General features: G+C 33.6%; 1 protein-coding gene across 1 annotated transcript in view; it reads right to left on the bottom strand.

Annotated features, from left to right (window-relative positions):
- The window catches only part of LOC126972531 (cell adhesion molecule Dscam2-like), a 157,434-nt gene that overhangs the window by 11,639 nt on the left and 125,875 nt on the right, over positions 1-19,920 (bottom strand). The window contains exons 11-15 of the mRNA XM_050819358.1: positions 15,023-15,173; positions 12,624-12,788; positions 10,825-10,960; positions 3,863-3,982; positions 2,272-2,436 (exon numbers count right to left, since the gene is read on the bottom strand). Of these exons, the coding sequence (XP_050675315.1) occupies positions 2,272-2,436; positions 3,863-3,982; positions 10,825-10,960; positions 12,624-12,788; positions 15,023-15,173 (737 nt within the window). The remainder of the gene's footprint in view (positions 1-2,271; positions 2,437-3,862; positions 3,983-10,824; positions 10,961-12,623; positions 12,789-15,022; positions 15,174-19,920) is intronic.

The following is a 19,920-nucleotide window of genomic DNA, read 5'->3' as shown; positions in this document are numbered from 1 at the left end:
GGCAAGACTATGTTGTTTTGCTTGCTTATTTCTGTAATTTAAGCTTTTAATATTCTATACACAATCGTCCTTTATGTATTCTTCAATGAACTTTGTGTCTTCCGTCCACTTCGACATTTTCGAAAGATTTTTATTTATAAATTAAGTAGGAACTACGTTGCAATCACTCCGCCAGCTTATGCTCTTCACTTAAATTTTGCCTGTCCAAACGTGTCAAGTGATTAGCCACGCCCACCAACTTAACCGAAAAAAATACAAAATTCTATTCTACCTTGTTTACTTGCAACTAAATTTTAACTTGCAACTTCTTACTAAATTCACTGTTTACACGGGTTAAGTCACTTAAAATTAAGTTAAAATTTAGTAAATTTTTAGTCAACTTGATACGTGTAAATCAGCCTTAAGTAATGAACATACTTACTGACATAAAACAATGGACTATCGGCCGTTTTCAATAACCTATCTATCCTTAGTGTAACTTACGGATATATGCTGTCACCGTTTAATGATAAGATCTTATCTGTCCATAGTTATAGTCCGATGCTATTTGTCAATAGGTTATTGAAATGTAAGTAAGCGTTAAAGGATAAATTTGTCTACCTCTAGTAAGTTAAACTAAGGATAGATAGGTTATTGAAAACGGCCGTTAATCTATATTTGAATTACTATGGATAGATAAGATCATGTCATTTAACGGTGACAGCAATGTATCCGTAACTAGAGGTACGTTATTGATAACGGCAGATAGATGATGAAACACGTCATAAATTCGGAACTAAAAATATTTAAGTAGTGACGAAAATTAATGTCAAAAGTGAACAACGAATTATAATTTCGGAAATAATTGTTGTGTAAGTTGACATATAATTAAATTATGTCAGTCTGGTTAAACATCAAATTCTGGCAACATTAATAACATCATTAAAAGCAATTATCATAAACTTAATTAATGTATGCTGTTAATATTCCTTAAATATGGACTGTCACTGTGGTCGGTCAATCTATTACACACAGCTGATATTAATTGACAAATAGATCTGAAAAGAAGTGAATGTGGTTGATTTTTTTAAAAAAGGTGCACAGCTTAGTACAAAATAATTGTTCTTGTTATTACGTTAATTAAAATGCAAATAATGTTACTTAAAATAGGATATAAAATCAATTATTGAACGTCAAAAACTGCATTCCATACGTGAGAAGAACGGGTGCAAGAAACTCGGCGGGCATTTTTTTTTTATAAAATATGGTTACAATGTAAAATCGAATAATATTTTTTTTAATTAATATCCTGAGGGCGTTCGCTCCATTCCCAATCATTGGTATCATTAAAAATCATTTATCAGTTATAGTACTTAACCTTTAACCCGAAACCCAGTAGTGTCTTTGTGCTAAAGACATATGGTGCGTGCTAATACGTTAGTAATTCGTTAATACGAAAATATCATGGTTTTAAGATAAAATAAACAAAAATAAATAAAGGTTAAAAATACTAAAAAGAACGATTTATAGAAAACCAAACTAAAATTTAGAAATTATTTCCATGAACATATACACGGTTCTATATGCTCACAAAAATGGCATTGCTTGCAGCAGCGTCGTGTCCTTCCTTTAGATATGTTCGAAGGGAACTATGGCTAGTCCATGCGTCAACTCGTGAACGGGTGCTGCTTGTGGTGCCTGGTCGACCTGTTATAGTTAATAAATCATTGTAGTTGTTGGATGCGATTACTAATTATGACAGTAATCACGACCATCATGTTCACGAAGCATCCTTACACAAACAATGACTTGAAGCTCTAAAGGTTGATGCATCCAATATACGATATGTAATTTATATTTATAGATACAATTTACTCTTCATTACTTTCTAAGAAATATTTGATATTTTAAAACGCTTCTGACTATAAACACGATTAATATATTGGATGCAACACCTTAAAAACTAATTTATTTCGTATATTACAGCCTTTGTAAAATACTCTATACATTGAACAGAATGGCCGAAGAAAGAAGAAACTCAATTCTTGTATGTTCTCACGAGCTCTACTTTTCCGAATGTATGGTATATTCAATAAAAAAAAAAAGATATTTAAAATGACTATTCAAAAGCCAAAGTGAATATTGTTTATTTGAGTTTGACTTTGAAACTACGAATGGTGTGATTATGTAACAAAATGTATTCTTATAAAAGTGTGGTGTATATAATATATTTTTAGCACATTTAAAACAATAATTTTCAATGAAATTGCGAGATAAATATAAAGTACTCACCATTAACATGTATAGTAAGTGTCTTGCTTATAGCCGGTGGAACTCCGTTATCAGCCCTGCAGCCATACTTTCCGGAGTGCTCCGTGCGAGCGGTCTCCAACCTCAGTGAACCATTACTTAGCACTACGGGATCTGATACTCCCCCTAGAGCCGTCTCTGTACTACCTTGTGAAGGAAAAATAGTGTTAATATAAGCTCATGTACGCTTGGGAGTCATTTGACTGGGAATATATGAGACGGCGAGGTCCGTAAAGTGTATGATATAGGTTATATTGGTATTCTGTTTATACAGGGCCGGATTAACTATTTAATAAGTAGCAATTGCTAGAGGCCTCATGCGAAAGGGGGGCCCGCTTATTTAAGCCCACTGACCTCTGCCTGAGCGAAATTATTTGGTGATACTTATAAGTATTTTCTCTCATTAAAGCGAGTGTAAAACATTTAAATAAACCACTTTTAAAATATTGAAACTCGTGTAATTGGTACTGTGTTTTTGCATTAGTTTATTGCGTAAAAGTTACAGTCCCCCTGAAAACGAGATTTGGAAAGGTCTTGAAACTTCGGGTTAATTAAAATAATAATATAAATGAAACTTTTACGCAAGAATCTAATGTAAAAACACAGTTACAATTACCCGCATTTTAATCCTTTATAAGTGTTTTAGTACCTGGACGACCGAGCCTTGCTCGTATTTTAAGAGTGTACAAAATTTGAACAAAAAAAAAAAAACTAATAGCACATGTGGATTTGAACCGGGGTCTTCTGCTTTCCGGATCACCCAATGTCCCATCTGAGCTATTATAGTCTTGTATATAGTGGAGAAATTTTCCTTTGTATTCTAATATTATTGTATATTATAGCTGTTTCTCATCAAAACACGGACGTAACTACATTTTTTAAGATTGAAACCTAGCTGGATCTATTTCTCGCCCCCGAAACTACATGCCGTTTCCGAGATTCAGAATATATATATATTATATACAAGAATTGCAAATTTAAAGATATAAGATTTAAAAGACGTAGTATATCAAAGATAGTTGATGTCACAAAACGTGAAACGTTACTACTTTTCCTACTAAGACAATCCACCGTGGCAGACACTTGGTAACCTGCAATTTACAAATACCAATATTGATCAAGGGCCCTTAAATAATTTATTACGGGCCCCACGCTTCTTAATCCGACTCTGTGTTTATACTTCTATTTGTGCTGGTGTATGTGGGGTCATTACTTGAGTGAAATAAGTAAAAAAACGATAATTTTTCAAAATAGGTTGATTGAGAAGTCAATTTTGATGAAAAAAAAATCGACAACAACGTTAAAAAAAGCCTTCTATGAGAAAAGCAACGGCCCAAGAAGCAGCTCTCCCAGAATTCTAACGTCTAGAACATGTTTGATTGAAGCTCATAATAATTATGTCATTTATAGTTTAAGCGACGATCGCAACGCGATGTGATCTGGGTCGAATACATCATAGGTTGTGATGTGATGTCATACATACACACATGTTTAAATATCAAAATGTGTCAGTTGGATAGTACTCAGTATCTAACACAAGTAAAATTATAGTAGCAATAATGAGAGAGCTTACCAGAGAATTTAGTCCAATAAATAGAGGGTGATGGATGACCGCGGGCGTCGCAACTCACAGTCAGCGATCCATTTAGCAGCACGGCAGAGTCTGACGGCTCAATTTGCCAGTACGGTGGAACTGACAACAAAATATTACATACTCTTAGACTATAAGCAGTTTTTGTACGAATTTCAGTTGGGACTTAACTTATGTCGTAGAAGTGTGTAGAAGTGGTATTTATACAGAACAGTGTATAGAACATTAGTATATTCTATAGCACTATATTCTAAGCATATATAGACGACCAGACATTTCGACGATGCTTAACCAATTTTGATCTGTCAATGTTGAGTGTTAGCAAGTTTAAAATTAAAAATACTGAGGAGCTAATGACAAGTGTGGCTGACTGTTTACGACTTTTTTATTGAATTCAAATTGGTTACAGTAACGATAGAATCGCTTTTCTTTTCTGTCTTGCGGTATCTCCGTTAGAAATGTTCTTCTCTTCTTCTTCTTCTCTCTCTCGCATGTTTTGTTAGTATACAAACATACATAGTATTTCCTATTGGATTAAGCCATTTGGTTTTGAGTTCAATCCCTGTTTGGAGCATTGTTATACGAGCTGTAATTTTTCATAGGGTAACGTAATTTTCCATGAATGCTTTCGGGCACAAATAGTTCATAGATTTATATGGGGAAACACTTAATCATATCGACACTTTTGTGGGCAGATGATCCTTCATCATTCCAGGTGGATCACTTGCTTATTCCACCACATTTTTTCATAAAAAAAAAGTTGTATCTACTTGAGTAAGTATTATTGTATTATTTTACTTAGACATTTATAATATGTATTGGTTTCTAAAATGTTATTTTATCAGTTACTGATACCGGCCAAACCCGATTTGAGCTATAGTTTTGCCTATGCCAAATCAGATCATCCTTTAGGCGAAAGGATAAACTGGTACAGACTAAGCTAAACAAGTTTGTCCTACAAATTGGGTTTGACCCCTAAAACATATAGGTCAAAGTCAAAGTTAAAAAATCTTTATTCATTGTAAAACTTAATAAGTTATAAATAACTAGCACTAAAGTGCAAGTCAGGATGAAGTACAAAAGTAACAATAGGATTCAAATGAGTATAACAATATTCATTAACAAAATTTAGAACATTAATTCGAAATTATCTTTATCATTCAAATAATCTTTCACATTATAATAGGCCTTAGATGTTAATTTATTTTTTACGATACATTTAAATTTTTAATAGGTAATATTTTAATTTCATTTGGGAGTTTATTATAAAATATAACACAATCCACTTTAAAAGATTTAGCAATTTTACGGAACCTAGTAGATAGATTTGCGAGTTTATGTTTGTTTCGAGTATTGAGACTGTGTACATCACTATTCTTTTTAAATTGGCTAATATGTTTATGAGCGTATAGGAGGTTCTCGTATATTTACTGGCAGTGTACTGTCATAATAATTATTTTACTAAACTTTTCTCTCAGGGAATCCCTTGAACGCATTTTATAGACTGCTCGAATTGCTCTTTTCCGCAGCACAAATATGTTGTCAATACCTGCTGCCCAAAGTAGCTGAAATATACAAGTCTAGCCGTTTCAACATCCACCCCAACAACTGCCAATTTTTTTTTTATCGCAAATACTGCAGAGGTAAGTTGATTACATAAGTTTTTTATATGAGCACCCCATTGTAGCTTAAAGTTAAAGTCATGCCTAGGAATGTTGTCGTTTCTACTACATCAAGTTTGTCATTATTAATTTTTATAGGTGTTGGTTGGTGCTTTATATTTGGAAGTGTAAAACTTACATATTTTGTTTTCCTTTCGTTTAAAAGTAAGTTATTATTAAAATTACATTAAACCAATTTACTACTTCAGCAATGTCTTCGTCAACCTGACAGAAATTTTTTTTGCTGGCGTTTTATTTTAAATAACAAAGATGTATCGTCAGCAAACAGTATAATATCATGTTTATTTTGAATAAGATATGGTAAATCATTGACGTTAAACAGGAACAAAAAAGGACCCAAGATTGAGCCCTGCGGTACGCCCATCGATATGATAGAGCCAGTTGATTTTTCCATTAATGTATAATCACAAAACACTCCTAACGCATCACATGAATCCTCCCAAGCATCCAAAATATTTCTTATTAACTCGATACTAGCATCTGTGGTTGAAAGACCTTGAGTAAAACCATATTGTTTATTATGCATGAGGTTATTATAGTAAAAATGTTTAATTAATTGCATTAACATAATATTTTAGAAAATCTTGCTAAAGGTTGGTAGTTCTGATATGGGTCTAAAAGTGGTGGGGTAAGCTTTATCTACCGACCCTTTGCTTGTCCCAATAATGGACGAAAAAAACCAAGAAAAAAATAACGAATGATGCAAACGTCGGAACCAACTTAAACCTGTTACTTTTATGTTACAGCGATGAGCGCACATCTTAATATTTCACTCTTATCCTTTTTTCATAACGCACCTAAAGAAGTATAACTTCAAAAAGTTTTAAACTTGTAGTAACTATACACTGCGTTTATTAATATGACATTCGAAGTTCTAACCACGCTGACTTAATATTGCTTACATAAAACCATCCTTTATCCAAAACTATTCTTTTTTGCGCTCAAAAAATATAATTAATACAATATTCTACCGTAATCCCATCCCAGGCTTTCTGATCGTTTAAATATTCTGCAAATTATATATATTGATTCTAAAACTAATATATTTTTCATTTAATACAAAGTTAATATGTGAACTTCCCATATATCCAAACGTCGGCCGATTGTGAATATTCTGGTCTTAACACCATCGGAATCAGCTTTATATTGCTGATATTATTAAACATTTATTCAATTATTCGTGACTACCAGCTAATATATCTTCATATACGCACATGCACTCTTCTAAGCACACTTAACTTCATCATCGGAGATAAAAGAAAATAATCACAAGTAAGCAATTCTCAAGAGGATTTGAATCACAATCCGCGAGTGGTTTATTATCCCGATAGTTTGGGGTCAAAACACATTGGATTTTGCCATTACGTTAAAATGTTATTACGTTAAAGTTAGCGCGATACAAAAATAGTTGTAGATCGTAGAAGGTTGAAAATTTGATGTTATGTTGTATGTGTTTTTCAGTGCTGAATCATAATAAAAAAATATATATATACTTAGGGTAGGGTCACCCTTAGGGGTAAGAAAAACAGATATTGGCCGAATCTCAGATGGGTTCAGCCATTTAGGAGGAGTTTGGTAAGAAACACTAGGGCACGAGAATTTTAAATCTATACTAATATTATAAAGCTGCAGTGTTTGTTTGTTGGAACGCGCTAATCTCTGGTACTACTGGTCCGATTTGAATGATTCTTTCAGTGTTGGGTAGTCCATTTATCAAGGAAGGCTATAGGCTATGTTTTTTTTTCAAAATTAGGGATCCGTAATAAAAATGCTATTCTGTAACACAAGGTGTAAAATCGAAAACCTATTTTTGCGTGCGCTGCAAAAACTATTGACAATAGAACAAAATGATGTACAGGCTTTAATATAGGCAATATTTTATTACTTATAAAACTATCGCGTGAATTATACTTTATATGGCAAAACAACGTTTGCCGGGTCAGCTAGTATTAGATATACAGAACAACGTCTGTCGGGTCAGCTAGTTATCATTATATTTTTGTTAGGACTTTAATTTTTTTTTATCTAAGTCGGATCTGCAATCAGTCGCAAGACTATAAGCGGATGAGTTGGGTGAGTATGACGTTTTAGACGAAGAGACCAGTGTCTCATCTGCCTTCCTATAACACATCCTTTACTTTTCAGCCTTTTCATTGCTCTGGAACAGATTAGGAGAAGGACATAAATTAGCATTTTTTTGTTAATACGAGTCGAGTACTGACGTTACTGGTTCGTATTTGTAGATATTATTCTGATGTAGCGATAAGCGAGGTAGCAAGCAGCACCAGTAAGCCGCAATTGCGCTGGATATTAGATCAAATATATGGCATAGGGTTATAGCAACCAGTATACCGACTCTGTTAAGCCCATTAAAAATAAGGCTTCTATGTTTAGTAAACATACAAAGACATGACCCATTGTGGAACAACTCATTTCATCGGTTGATTTATGAGTAGTATGAGGCGTGAAAACCTAAGGCCTTAGATAATTTATACGTCTAGATAGAGTCTATTACTGCTAGACAACAGATAGAAACCGGCCAGGAATATTGGTTTAGTGTACGTGACAAGCTACGTCTTACACTCGCGATTTGTATGACACTTTGTGTTAGTGTGCGTGAATTGCTCAAAATAGTTTAGTTAGGTTAGTTCTAAACTCGATTTTTTTCGACGTTTTAATAGCTGTCATAGTATATCTAGACGTATAAATGATGTAAACCTTAAACAATATAAATAACCTTAGATTAAGCATTGGTCTCCGCTGCGCTCCGACTAGATACCGCAGTCGAAAAATGCCGCAACTAATACTATACCCAAGTGCAACTTGAGCCAGTCTCGAGCAATCTGTGACTTTCCACTATAAACTTTTCTATTAATTGAAACTAAAATGGCGAGTTTCGTAATAAAACTTTGTAAAAATATTAACTACAAGAAATAAGAAAGACACTGGTAGCAAATACATCAGTAAGTATTTTGTATTTTATTAATTTCAATGTAAAATCAAACTAAAATTTGAAAGATTCCATTGAGTGTCAAGGTGCCACGCACACAAGCATCTTTCCAAATAGCCAATACACACTTACAATATTAAGTTGCCGCAATAAAGAAACTATTGTTCTTAAGTAGAACGGTATCTAGTTGGAGCGCAGCAACCTATAAAAAAATAGTTGGTATAATCAACGTAATTAATATTCGTTGCACGACTCATTCTGATATCATGCAGTGCATTAATTACCGAATGAAATTTGATAACATTTGAAATAACTCAAGCGCTTAATTGTGTTAAAACATTGTACAAAGTACAAACCTTTAAATTTTTAGTTTGTTTCCAGCATAATGAGTTGAAACTTAAAATAAAAAACACATAAAACTTAAAATTAAATAATGGGGTTATTTAATACTGATTTGTTTCAGTATTGTAATTTTATTCGTTACTAGCTTTTAAACCACCAAACTACAAGTACCTTGCTGTAGAATTACATTATATCATAGAAACTGTTTTTGTATATGCATAAAAATCTATTATCACATCCCAATGATAATAAGAGACGTATCGTCAAACTGGAATTTATCATATAAATCGTAAATATACCTTATTGAAAACTGCTTATATTCATTAGAAGAATATTTTCAATTAAAAACTTGTCATTTTTTCTTTATAAATAATTTAATACTAATACATAATACTGCTCCTAAACTTTTGTTAAATTGATATTATTATAACTAACTAGCTGACCCGGCAAACGTTGTTTTGCCATATAAAGTATATTCACGCGATAGTTTTATAAGTAATAAAATATTTCCTATATTATAGCCTGTACATCACTTTATTCTATTGTCAATAGTTTTTGCAGCGCACGCAAAAATAGCTTTTCGATTTTACACCTTGTGTTACAAAATAGCAATTTTATTACGGATCCGTAATTTTGAAAAAAAAACATAGCCTATAGCCTTCCTCGATAAATGGACTACCCAACACTGAAAGAATCATTCAAATCGGACCAGTAGTACCAGAGATTAGCGCGTTCAAACAAACAAACAAACAAACACTGCAGGTTTATAATATTAGTATAGATGATTTAGAAATGTTTTTTAAAAAATTTGCACGTCATAAATGTAGCAAACATGTACTTTATAATATTTATGTAACATCAATCTAACATGTAAGGCAAATAAACTTTGACTTTGACTTTAATCCGCGACCTCGTCCGCGTGGAATAGTTACTTTAGGCAGATTTTTCTAGAATACTTTGCAAATTATATACAAAAACAAACTGCTGCGGTTAACTACTGAAACTTACGTACTAAGTTAGTGAAATTACTGGTCAAATGAGGCTTAGCATCTTTTGTCGGACGTTCAGCTGATGGTAATTGATATGCCCTGCCCATTACAATGCAGTGCCGCTCAGGATTACTGAAAAACCCCAAAAACTCTGAATGTCACTACAACTGCGCTCGTCACCTTGAGACATTAGATGTTAAGTCTCATTTGCCCAGTAATTTCACTAGCTATGGTGCCCTTCAGCCGTGTGTAGACGTGAAACCGTAACAAACAAACTTGCATTCACATTTATAATATTAGTAGCCTTTTTTATACCCTACTATAAATTTTAGTTGAGTTTATATGGAAATAATAGTACATGAGAAGAAAATAAAGCAGAATTTTGAATCGAGTGGCACATTAAAAGTGTTTTATAATCTGTTTAATTATTAGTTTGTCGTGTTATAAATTTGATAAGTTATCTTATAACTATTACCCATTAAGATGGTTTTTTATATATTCAATTCCAAAAAAATACTTTAATATAAACGTAAATCATAGATAATTTATACGTCTCGATAGATCCTCTTGCCGCTAGACAACCGATGAAAACAGGCCAGGTTTATTACTTTAGTGTGCGTGACAAGCAACGTCATACACTATGTGTTAAAAGGCATAAAAGGCATTTATTTTCACAAAAATGATTCCTTTAGAATTCTTTTTGATGTCATTTCTAATATACTAGATACTACTACCGCTTCGGAAACAAATGGCACTCTGAGAGAGAAGAAGCGGCGCAAGAAACTCTCCCAGCATTGTTTTTTGCGCACTTTTTAATATAATATACAATATTGTACTGTCATGTAGGATTTACGACAGAGCCATTTTTTAATAAAACATTTAAATTTATTTATAGATAATGCCTGGACGGTGGCTGGCTAAAAATACTCTTTAATGTTTTCAAAAATTGAGTTGTGAGAGGTTGGTCACTTGTTCCCTTACCTTTGATAGCTAATTCTGTGGAGGTGTTAGCCTTTCCAGCAGTGTTTGTCACCACACAGGTGTAAGTACCACTATGAGCTGCTGTTAGACTCTTGAATAGAAGCATGCTGTAGAACTCTGCTCCGCGCTCGTCCACCTAATAACACCCCAATAAATTATAATTATTTAAAGAAAAAAACTAAAAATACATGAAATTTAAATTCATGTAAATAGAATCATTTTAAATGTATCCTAAGTGCAATATGTCCTTTTTTATGGAATAGGAAGGCAAACAAGCTTACGTGTCACCTGGTGTTAAGTGATCAACGCCGCCCACAATCTCTTGCAACACCAGAGGAATCACAGGAGCGTTGCCGGCCTTTAAGGAAGGTGTACGTGCTTTTTTTGAAGGTACCCATGTCGTATCGTCCCAGAAACACCGCACAAGGAAGCTCATTCCACAGCTTTGTAGTTCGCGGAAGAAAGCTCCTTGAAAACCGCACTGTGGAGGACTGCCACACATCCAGATGGTGAGGATGATATCCTAACTTGTGGCGTGTCGTGCGAAGGTGGAATTCGGCGGCAGGAATCAGGTGAAGCAGCTCTTTGGAACACTCACCGTGATGCGGTAGAAGACCCACAATGAAGCGACTAAGGTAAAGATTCAGTATTCTTTACATTAGGTGCTTGGTAAAAGTAACTTTTATTAATTTTGTAGGACGACAACGTTTACTGAGGGACTGAATTTGACAGCATCATAATAAAAGAAAATCTTGTTTCAGTTTGTTGATTGTTCATAGTTTTGGTTTATTTAGTTAGGTACTAATGACAAAAATTCAAGCAGTCGATGAAACTTGATGATTAACTTAACAATAACTCAAGTAGTCCATTTAAGTAGCTTCATACTTATGCTGTGGCAAACCATGCTCTTAAGACGTTTATAGATTTAGGCTCGAGCAGCGAATGTAAGTCGTTTATGGACTTAAAATCGAGCAGTTCATTTAAGGCGCTTATGAAGCTATGCCCAAGCAGAACATGTAATTCGTTTATAGTCCTAGAGTCGAGCAGTCCATGTAAGTGTTTTTTGGACTTATAATCGAGCAGTCCATTTAATTCGTTAATTGATTTAATACACGAGCGATCTATTTGAGTCGTTTATTGATTTAATACACGAGCGATCTATTTAAGTCGTTTATTGATTTAATACACGAGCGATCTATTTGTCGTTTATTGATTTAATACACGAGCGATCTATTTAAGTCGTTTATTGATTTAATACACGAGCAGTCCATTTAAGTCGTTTATTGATTTAATACACGAGCAGTCCATTTAAGTCATTTATTGATTTAATACACGAGCAGTCCATTTAAGTCATTTATTGATTTAATACACGAGCAGTCCATTTAAGTCGTTTACTACCTTATGCTTGAGCACTATATGTAAGTCGTCTATTGACTTAATACTCGAGCAGTCTAATTATAAGTTATCATTTCGAGTTGTTCTTGTTGTCGAGCAGTTCATACAAGTAATTTATTCACTTAAGGCTCAAGTAATGCGTGTATGTTGTATAATCACTTAATGCTGATAACTCTTATTATCTAAGACCCATTGAGATAGCTATTCAAAACATACATTATAAAAAAACAGCCAATGTTTCTAAGTATTATTTAAATGACTTGATGTTCGTTCAGTCCTTGTAAGTTGTTGAGTTCGTATTGCCAATATCGTATTAAGTTCCATTCTTATGGTGCTGTATCTATATGTAAAATATAAGCAAAAGTTTTAAGTAAGAAAACCTTTAAAATATATACCAAACTCACCTGTAGGACACTCGAAATGGGCATTTGATCTTTGAGCCAGGAGAAATAGACAGGCATATCCCCAGAGGTGACGGTACATGTAAGCTGAGCTCTGTCGCCGGAACGCAGGCCCGGAGGAAACACGATTGGAGACAGTACTGGTGGTGATACCACGTTCACTTGCACCTAGGATTGTTCTTAACGTTAGCCATGAAAGGAGGAGCTCACTTTCTGATAGGTGATCACAGACAACATTACACACTATGCAGAACTTTATATATTTTGAGCCAAAACGTTTTTACCGCTCCAACTAACAACAAAATTGCTCTTTAAATATATGATATTATACTAGCATGAAAGTATGTATATTATCTATATAAACCTTGAGTAAATTATTGTCTATCTATTGTAGCGTTATCTACACAGTTAAATAAATTAATTGCGTGTACAACACATCTGTTTAAGTCATTTTTATTGAACTGTAGTACAGACAATCTTGCAGATTAATTACCCGTAATTGATCATCACTCATTATCTTCCACAACACTAGAGAATTGAAAAAAAAAACACAATGAAACATTACTTGAGGCCTTTTTCAGATTTAAGAGTTCCTAAGTAATGTACCGTCGCGCTAACGCGGGCGAGACAATTCATCGGTGTGGTAAGGAAAACTGTAGTCCCGTCTAAAAATAATGTGGGAAAAGCTCAAATATCCAGTTTTCGATCTTGGCAAATTTTAGAAACTTCATCATCATCAGCCGGAAGACGTCCACTGCTGGACAAAGATTTCCACGAAGATCGGTCCTGCGCTGCCCTCATCCAACGTATTCCGGCGATCTTGTCCAGATCGTCGGTCATCGGTAAGTACTAACACTGCGTATTCCTGTACATGGTCGCCATTCGAGGACTTTACTACCCCAACGGCCATCTGTCCGTCGAACTATGTGCCCTGCCCACTGCCACTTCAGTTTCGCAATCATGGCAACAAAAAAAAAAACTATTTTGAAATTATTGTGAGTTTTAAGTACTTTTTGAAGTACTCTATCTAGCACACTTTATCACAGATAATCATGATATTGATCTTATTTGAAAATAGCCGTGATCTAGATTCTAATGTATCGCTATGTATCATTTCTTCTTAATACTTGCATCCTATTTTGGCAGAACTAATATTATGGAAAAACAACATTGAAAATCGCACTTGTCTCAATATTTTAATTAAAAAATTGCAAACCGTAATGGATAAATTACTAAACTTGCATTTCTAAAATAATACTTCATAATTATTCTAGGTATATTTTATTTCTGTTTTAATATAAACAACCAGTTTATATCTCCATCTCTTACTTATTTATGAGATAAGTATATCTTATGGATCTTACACTAAACATAAATTAATTGATCATTCTTTTAATTATAAGTTCTATTAAAAGTGTTGTATGCATTTCAAAATGAAAACGACAATAAACAAAAATAAAAAATTATGTTGGAGCAGTCCATGAAAATCGTTTATTGACTTATGCTCGAGCAGTCCATGAGAATTATTTATTGACTTATGCTCGAGCAGTCTATGAGATTATTTATTGACATATGCTCGAGCAGTCTATGAGAATTATTTATTGACTTATGCTCGAGCAGTTTATGAGAATTATTTATTGACTTATGCTCGAGCAGTCCATGAGAATTATTTATTGACTTATGCTCGAGCAGTCTATGAGAATTATTTATTGACTTATGCTCGAGCAGTCTATGAGAATTATTTATTGACTTATGCTCGAGCAGTTTATGAGAATTATTTATTGACTTATGCTCGGGCAGTCCATGTGAATTATTTATTGACTTATGCTCGAGCAGTCCATGAGAATTATTTATTGACTTATGCTCGAGCAGTCCATGAGAATTATTTAATGACTTATGCTCGAGCAGCCCATGAGAATTATTTTTTGACTTATGCTTGAGCAGTCTATGAGAATTATTTATTGACTTATGCTCGAGCAGTCTATGAGATTATTTATTGACATATGCTCGAGCAGTCTATGAGAATTATTTATTGACTTATGCTCGAGCAGTTTATGAGAATTATTTATTGACTTATGCTCGGGCAGTCCATGAGAATTATTTATTGACTTATGCTCGGGCAGTCCATGTGAATTATTTATTGACTTATGCTCGAGCAGTCCATGAGAATTATTTTTTGACTTATGCTCGAACAGTTTATGAAAGTCGTCTGTTGACTTATTACGCTCGTTTTACTGTATAATAGATAGATAGAGTTTTCAATAGAATGCCTCGAAATAATGTGAGGAATATACAAAATATGAATATTTGCTACCAGATGTGTCAGTCATGTTTATTATTCATTAATGATTTTGAATAATGTCATCAATTGGTTCAAACTCATTATTTAATGTACGATATACCTCTCTTCTCGCGAGCTCTCCTCCCGGCGTCATCACAGAGCAGGTCCATGCCCCCTTATCCCGGTTTTTGTCAACGCTGGTGATGGTGAGGCGCCCATCTGATTGCAGGTATCTTGGATCTGCACCGACCCCTCCTTCCCATTTCACTGAACTAAACCAGTAAAGAATTTCATTAATATACAGATTGTAATATATTGGATCGGATACATGTTACAAATAGAAATAAAATATATTTCTCATATTTATTTACAATATGGAGTGACAATAACATAACATATCGACAACACTTGGTAAACGTTATGAAGCTACATAAGTTCGTAAATATGGGCTATGACATGGGGAGAAGAACTAATAAGAAAGAGCCACAACCTGAGGTAAGTTGGCTCTGTAGGTAAGAGCGCACGAACAAAACCCGAGAGGTGCTGGTTCGTAAATTTCGGTAGAAATTAAATTTGTATATTTTATCTGAGAAGTAAATTGAGAACGGATCAATACGCTCGTAAATATTTTTTTTATTTTATGTCAAAAGTGTTTTATTTTAACGGAAAGACTTTCCAAATGACCAATGAAATCAAAAAGAATTCTAAACGAATCAATTCTGAGTAAATTAATGCCTTTGCCTTTTTATGCCAAACACTCCACCGACTCGAGAAGATGCATTGTCAGGTAATGCACCGCAGCAGTCCTGACTTATTGTAGACCTGATTGTTTCTTGTAAAAGATTACAGTGAGTCGGAAACTGGGAACACATTTGTTGTGTTCCAATTGTTGCACCATATTTAATTCACTCTTTAAGGAGGGAAAACGTTCAAGATTAATATTATAATTGTTTTCATCTTCTCAGAGAAGAATGTGTTTAAAATAAGCTGATTTTTATCTTTTTTTTTTTAAATCATTTATTTCTGATACAACATTACAAAGCGATATATACATATTATTTTGCCAAACTGCGCAGCAGTTTGTCGGCAGTAATTCTCGTGTTTCGCAAATTATCAAATCAATATTATGTTTTTGTGTGTGACAATTTAATAGTCCCTACCAGTATTTCTTAAGTCTATTTATTATGGACATTGTGCCAAGTAGAACTTTCGCAATAAGTTTTTCACCTGATTTTTTGTTTTACATTTCGACAATTGTGACGCTATAGGGGTAGTTAATTCATTTATTAATGTAGGTATTACCCATTGCATGCTACGCATACCGTAATAATTACATATTTTATAACTGAATATGTATTAGCTTTTTAACCGACTTCATAAAAGGAGGAGGTTCTCAATTCTTCGGTTTTTTTTATGTTTGTTACCTCAAAACTTTCGACTGGGTGAACCGATTTTGATCATTCTTTTTTTATTTGAAAGCTGGTGCTTCCCGTGTGGTCCCATTGTATTCGACCCATCCATTTGGTCCAGATCTGATAATGGCATCCATGAGAAAAACATTAAAATCTATACATATATACATACGTATAGCAAAGTGGATGATAAATTAACGAATAACTCAATATAGCGCCAACCGATTTCGATGATTCTTTTTTTATTGAAAAAGATATACTTCAAAGATAGTTTGGTGAGAGTTTGGTTAGGTTCTGATTACGGAATCCATGGCAAAGTAACAAAACTCTTCAACTAAGCGCTTACGTTCATTGCTGCATTGAAAAATTTAGTATATCTACACATATTTAGACAAATTCTTAGTTAGTATACTTCAAATTCACTAAAAATCAAAAAAAAAATTAACAAAAAAACAACCGACTCCAAAAACAAAATTCTAAAACAATAGATATAATATGCACTAAAAAGTATTAAAATAATTGCGTATTTTTATACAATATAATTCATAAATCTTATTATAGTTACGATTATTGTAATTTTTGGAGTCGGTGTCAGCCAAGATAGGTTTGTAACTACACACATAGTTTTAGGTGAGATGTGCTTGAGTCGTGAAGAGGCGAGAGGCTTTATAAATCAGATTGTATAAAAATACGCAATTATTTAATACTTTTTAGTGCATATTATATCTATTGTTTTGGAATAGTGTTTTAGAAGTCGGTTGTTTTTTGTTAATTTTTTTTTATTATTTTAAGAAAAGCAAAGATTGTATGAATATGTATATTGAAGATATGTTATTTATCAGACACACTAGGAAAGTGGAAAGTTCTACGTTTGTTTTTGTTTGTGTATTGAATATTTCATACACTACGTTACATATTTATTAAAATTTAAAATATCACATGTATCTCTCATAGAAATGTTGTGCCTACCTATAATTTAAGTACATTTAAACTATTTTATTATATTTGTTTAATTCTTAGTGCATGAGTTAATAAATTGTATTTAGTTGGTAAGCCTTTATGAATAAATAAATAAAATTTACATACAAGCTATATCTCAAAATTGACATACAATATTGCCTTTAGACAAACAAAACGTGCAAGAGAAAATAACATCTAACGAGGATACAGCAAGAACGAAATGCGAAAGAAAGAAGAAAAGAAAAGCAAATCTATTGTAACTTTTATTTTATGTAATTGGAGGGAAAACGAGCGTACGGGTCACCTGTTGTTAAGTGATCACCAGAGGTATCACAGGAGCGTTGCCGGCCTTTAAGGAAGGTGTACGCGCTTTTTTTGAAGGTACCCATGTCGTATCGTCCCGGAAACACCGCACAAGGAAGTTCATTCCACAGCCTTGTAGTAGTTGGAAGAAAGCTCCTTGAAAACCGCACTGTGGAGGACCGCCACACATCCAGATGGTGGAGATGATATCCTAACTTTTTGGCGTGACGTGCGAAGGTGACTGTAACTGATTTTGATTTACAAGCCGTAAACAATCAGCCACGGTTGGAATTAGCTCCTCAGTATTTTATATAAAACTAGCTAATCACTAGTGAGAGCAGACATTGACATTTGTCAATAGTTAAATAAAAAATAGTTCTCGTATTATCGGGCTGTCAGATCATCTATACGGTTTTCTGAGTCTATGTGTCCTCAATCGCTTTCTTAAAATTCAGTTAAAAATACTTCAAATTTATATCTTAATTAATGTCATTCTGGCTCATAGATATTCGCAATTGATTTGCTGATTAGGGTCACCTGATGGTATGTGATCACCGCAGTGCATCTTGTAACACAAGAAACATCACAAGATCGTTGCCAATCTTATAAAGCATCTAATAAACGTTTAACATATACATATGAATTAGAAAACCAAAAAGACATTGGTATGTGGAAGGCGAGGATTGCACCGAGGGCTCTCTAGTGAGAGTCAACACTTGAATCTTAGATAATTTATAGATATATACCGTGACAGCTGTGAACATGTCGAAAAAATAGCGGTAAACAGTTAGTCTCTATTTTCAGCAACACAAGCACATAAAAACAATACGACTGACGCAACGCGAGTGTAAGGCGTAGCTTGTACGTAAAAGTAATAAACCTGGCCTGTTATCATGACTAACAGCAAGAGATTGTATCTAGATTCTAGACTTATAAATTATCTAAAAGTTTTGAAATATTTGCCTTTCAACGCATCCATGCAGGCTTTCTTGTATTTTGTACTCTTAACATGTGTTAGATTGGGAATATACTGAAAAAGTAAATTCCCAATCTAATGATAGTATGTAAAGCCTTGACGAACTTTCACACCCTTTCCGTCCACAGAAATGTTATTAAGAAGTACTAGAAGTTATTTAGGTGTGTTAAACGTGTCGGCTCGTAGACTTAGAGATCTCCAGCATGTAAGTGGTGATTTAGTATCAATTTGTAAGGCGAACGTGAAACAGTGTATTTCAGTATATCTAACTGCAGAAACTCTTTCACGAGTGCAACTATACCAATATAAACACTATATTTCATAGATAAGTCTTTCAGTATTGTTTTTTAAATAAAATAAATGGCGATAATTTTTTACTATATCATTCTTAAGTAATTCATACCGTCATTTTGCACATTGCTGCAGACGTCTCTCAATGTCCGGAACGTTTAATTCAAATTCAAATATTATTATTCAAAATAGGATTAAAAATCACTTATTGAACGTCAATAACACACACACACAAATGGTGTGTCTCAGATCTGAGAATAACGGGTGCAACAAACTCAGCGGGCTTTCTTTTTTCTTAATTTTGTTAAAATATAGTATGCGAAGGACCGATCGTCGTGGATATGACTTTATTATAAAAGTGTATACATTTACCCAGAAAGCTATTATGTATCTTATGAATCCTACTAGAATTAGTTACAAGCAATCCCTTATTTCTAGTTATATAATAATGAAAATCACCATTAAGAGCAAATAAGGTGACGATTTTTATTAACGTATATTAAATTTTCATAAATGTACTGACAATGAACAGTCATAATATTTATTTCTTTAAATTTTTCTTTGAGAGACTATCTATAACGAAGCTGATTAATACCACATACTGTGAAAATAATTAAAGTAAACTAGTCGCGTCGCAAAATTGAGATAAATTTATTTCATCTACCCTCTTTACAAGACCAAATTACATAAAAACCCTTTTCAGTACGCACAACTACATATAGATATTCAGAACTGTCACTTTTTGACCTAAACGAATAAAGGTGTTGATTTGATAATTTTGCACTAAGTTATGTATCACTATGTAGAGTTTTAGTTCTGTACGGAGAAGGCTTTACGACTGTCAGCGGAATTCCAGGCTCAGCGGATAAACCAGAATTAACCTGCATACTGAACTGTACAGAAACGCTTGATATGAAATCAAGGTACTTATATGCCTATAATTACGAATCTAAGCCGTGACGTCATTTTCATTTGTTAACTTGTGTATAATACATTATTTTTAACCGACTTCAAAAAAGGAAGAGGTTCTCAATTGGTCGGTATGTTTTTTATGTTTATTACCTCAGAACTTTCGAC

Source organism: Leptidea sinapis, chromosome 26, assembly GCF_905404315.1.
Source record: "Leptidea sinapis chromosome 26, ilLepSina1.1, whole genome shotgun sequence".
Lineage (NCBI taxonomy): Eukaryota > Metazoa > Arthropoda > Insecta > Lepidoptera > Pieridae > Leptidea > Leptidea sinapis.
Note: the sequence above shows the minus strand (reverse complement) of the source record. Positions and strands in the feature narration are given on the sequence as shown.